We start from the raw sequence: 3,886 nt of genomic DNA, 5'->3' as shown, positions 1-3,886 counted from the left end.
TGAAAGGCAGATGAAGTAGAAACGTTAGACATAGGTTACTATAAGGTCAGTTCACTTGTTCGTACCGGTACTTCAAACAATCTACTTTCATTTAGCTTACAAAACAATAAAGATATCAAATTTGTATTTTCAGAAGATTGTCTATAAATGTCCAATATAAGCCTGATTGACAGTCCTCAGAGAAAAAAGACAGTATCATTACATTGATTCTGGAACTTGAATAAATGTAGTCTTGGTTATCGATGTAATGATTATATCAACATGTCTGTATATGTTTGTCGGGAAACAAGTGACAATTGGATTTTGAGGAAAATGTCGATTTTATCTTTTACTCGATTCCTTGGACAAATGTGATTCATTATGAAGATATAATCAAGAGATCTCTCGTCGTATTGATAAATGACTTACTAGGGCTGCTCGATTATGGCAAAAATCATAATCTCGATTATTTGAATCAATAATTGATATTCCGATTATTAAAAACGATTATCCATTTACTTAAAAAAAAAAAATGTGAACAGTATATTTTTAGCAGTCTGTTCAATCAACTGTTAAAAAAATACGTTTTTTTTTTTTCAATAAATGGATGTTTTCAAAGTAAATGGGTAATCGTTTTTAATAATCGTGATATCAATTATTGACCCAGATAATCGAGATTACTATCCACCACCGGTTTAATCTCACAGGAATGTGTGCAGACTGTGAACATAATCACAGCAAGATTAGGGAAATTAGTTCTGTTTGCTCCAAAATTCTGCTTCAAACGAAATATCAAAAACAGTCATGATGTTTTACTTAAAGGTCCCCGATTATACTGTTTTTCATCAATATATTATAGGTCTCAGATATATACAAAACATGTCTCTGAAGTGTTTGGCTCCAAATACCAAACAGATCATTGCAGCATCCCATAATCCCCTCTGTTTCAGCCCTGTTTCAAAAGTGCTGATTCTCTGTCTGTTACTTTAGATGAAAAATAAGGAGCCCCTCCCCACGCCCCTCTGAGAGAGCTTTGGTTAGAAAGAACTCAATGGTGCTCTAGGAGGAGATTCAGGTGATAATCGTTATGACATCATAAAGCGGCCCAAATCTGATCAGCTCATTTTCAGACAGGTTTTTATATAAATGGATCAGGACAAAAAGTGAGCGAATATTTTTTCCTGAAGCTTTCAGAACCTCTTTTCACAGAGCGGACACATGTTTAAAGCGGATTTTGTATAATATGTGACCTTTAAGTAGCTTTTAACCCTAACCTTTTAGTACTTCTTTGAAATCGGGACTTACAGTATACTATCGAGTTTTATTTTGAGACCATATTATTTGTACTCTTATCCAAGTACAGGATCTGAGTACTTCTTCCAACACGGTTAATGAGTGATAAAGCAATAATCAGAAAATGTATTAGGAGCTATTTTGGCATTTGGTATGAGGCAAAAATGCCAAACGTTCTCAGGTTTCAGTCGCTCAAATGTGAGGATTTCCTGCCTTCCTGTGTTGTAAGGGGTAGTAAACAGGATGTCTTCAGCTCCTAAACTGCTGGTAGGACATAACAAGTTATTTGAGGCAGGTTTTATATCCACATCACAATATGAGAATCAATATCTTCACAGATTTTGGATATCGAATTGTAGTGTATCGAATATCTTTAACTGGTTTGTAAGACAATCTGTGGTTTTCCAAACTGTTCTAGCCATTCTTTAGTTAGCCTGTAACCCATGTAGTTAAATCCACAATAGTGATGATTACCTATCAAAAACCTAAACCTCTTTTTGATAAAAACCGGCCATGGTCAATCGTACAAATCAATTTGCTATATCTATGATTAAATGATTGTTTGAATTATGATAATCGAAAGATTAGAAATACACAAATGTGCATACAATACTAAGAATTGTCAGAATATTGCAATAAAGTCATTTCCATTATAGTTCTGGAGTCTAGGCTAGGAGGCAGGCAGGAGATCTAATACTAATCTCTTAATCTTACACTTACAGTATAGACCTAATAAATACATAAAAACCTCAGTATTGTACCAACAAATTCAAAAACACACACCGAAAAGCAAAAAAGGGCCCCTTTAAACAACACCATGTGAAAGTCAAAGTAAAGTGGATAGAAGCACATTTCTCTATAGTGGTGAGGAGGGATGGAATAAAATGCCAAAATAAATGTAATGCCCATTTTTTATAATATTATAGTAAAAGATAATTTCATGGTTAGTTCTAAGCTTTGGGCTTGTTTTCCAAAGGGGTTTCCTGTATTGTGTTATATAGGTTTTAGTGCATGTAAATGGTCTGCAAAGGCTGAAATCAGAAAGTTCCCTCCAGAGGGAGTTTCTCTCCTACACTGAACTCCTTTGTTTACCTCTGTAACATAGTGACATCACTATGTAACACGTGTGCTTCTATTTGCTAGCGCACATAGTATGTGATTGGCTAAGGGGCGGGACATCTCAAAAACCAATCACAGCAGAGCCAGCCAGCTAAAAAGAGGTGCTGCAGCTCAGGGAGTAGGAGAAAAATAAAACACTTTTTGAACATTAAATCATGTAAACATGTCGCAGTAGAGGCACAAAATACTGAAATGTAAAACCTTAAAATTATCATAACAAGACCCCTTTAGGTTTAGATAAATTAACCCTCGTTTTAAGGCCATGAGAGTCCAACACATACTCAAAATAGCCGGTAAAAGGGTTCGAACAAAAATATTTGTAACGATATTGAGGTATTCGGTCAATCATGTCAGAATATATGGTTTCCTGAATACTCAGCACTAATTTGACCACATATTGTAATATGTTGTACATTAATCATTCCTCATATGCCAAACAATTGAATGGTTAACCGGGAAACTAATGCAGATAATTGTAACTTGCAGCCCTGATCAGATGCCCCTTGTGTTGGGTGCTTTTTCTTCCTGCTCCCTGTACAGAGGACACTGTTATCTGACCTGATGACTGTCACTGTGATTCACAGCTGAAGGGAGACACTGACCAGATGCAGGGACAATCCTGAGAGCTGTGTTATCACAAAGCACAGCTCAGGTTAGAGCATGCATGAAGGGGGAGTGTGGTGGAGTACACCTTTAGCCTACAGTGTGAAGATAAGGTGGCCAGAAAGAGTAATAAAACACTCTTCTTTCCCCTCTGTGTATGAAAAGGTATGAAGGGAGAAAGGAGTTGCGAAATCATCTGGCTGATGCCTTTTTTTACTCCGCAAGATTACTTAGCCCAGGCCTGCCGTGGAAAAGTACACATTGTGTCGACGAAAACAAAAGCGGTATTCTTAAGGGATGGTTTTTGTTTTAGTAACGACTTCTCCCAGAGGGCTCTACTTCTTGTGTCAGCTGTCAACTTACCCACAGATCTGTTCCCCAGTCCATGTCCGCACAATTCAGATGTTTGAGGAAAGGAAGTAGGAGTCCGTGTTAAAAGAGAAACAACCAGGTGGTGTCGGAGGTGGAAAAACCAGATAATAAAAAATGTCCTCTCGCTACAAACGATTCCACAAAATGCTCGAAAGCGGAGATGGCGGAGGAAATGTTTGGAGGAAGTTTACGCCTTCTCCTTTGGCACCGACACGGCCGTCCTGTTTCTTCAGAGAGAAAATATGTTCAGGCGCTTTTTCCTGAAACAAGTTTGGGTCCCAGAGAGAGAGAGAGAGAGCGCGAGAGAGAGACCAGAGAGACCAGAGAGGGGGAGGGAGGAGCGGTGGGAAAACCTTCCCACAGCGCCTCTGTTTGTTTGCATCTTAAAGAAGCAGCTTGATGCCATTTTCTGTTTCAAATATCTTTATTAAGAAAGATACACACACACACACACACACACACACATATATATATATATATATATAATACAGCCATAGTGCAGATGTATGTGCGTTTGATA

General features: G+C 37.7%; 1 protein-coding gene across 1 annotated transcript in view; it reads right to left on the bottom strand.

The window, feature by feature from the left end:
• Nucleotides 1-3,670, bottom strand: part of LOC104966611 (cdc42-interacting protein 4 homolog) — a 29,073-nt gene extending 25,403 nt beyond the window's left edge. The window contains exon 1 of the mRNA XM_010795807.1: nt 3,358-3,670. Within this exon, the coding sequence (XP_010794109.1) occupies nt 3,358-3,381 (24 nt within the window). The 5' untranslated portion in view covers nt 3,382-3,670. The remainder of the gene's footprint in view (nt 1-3,357) is intronic.
• Between the last annotated feature and the right edge of the window lie 216 nt (nt 3,671-3,886).

Source organism: Notothenia coriiceps, unplaced genomic scaffold, assembly GCF_000735185.1.
Source record: "Notothenia coriiceps isolate Sejong01 unplaced genomic scaffold, NC01 NC01_scaffold00002208, whole genome shotgun sequence".
NCBI classification, from domain to species: domain Eukaryota; kingdom Metazoa; phylum Chordata; class Actinopteri; order Perciformes; family Nototheniidae; genus Notothenia; species Notothenia coriiceps.
This window is presented reverse-complemented; position numbering and strand designations above follow the sequence as displayed.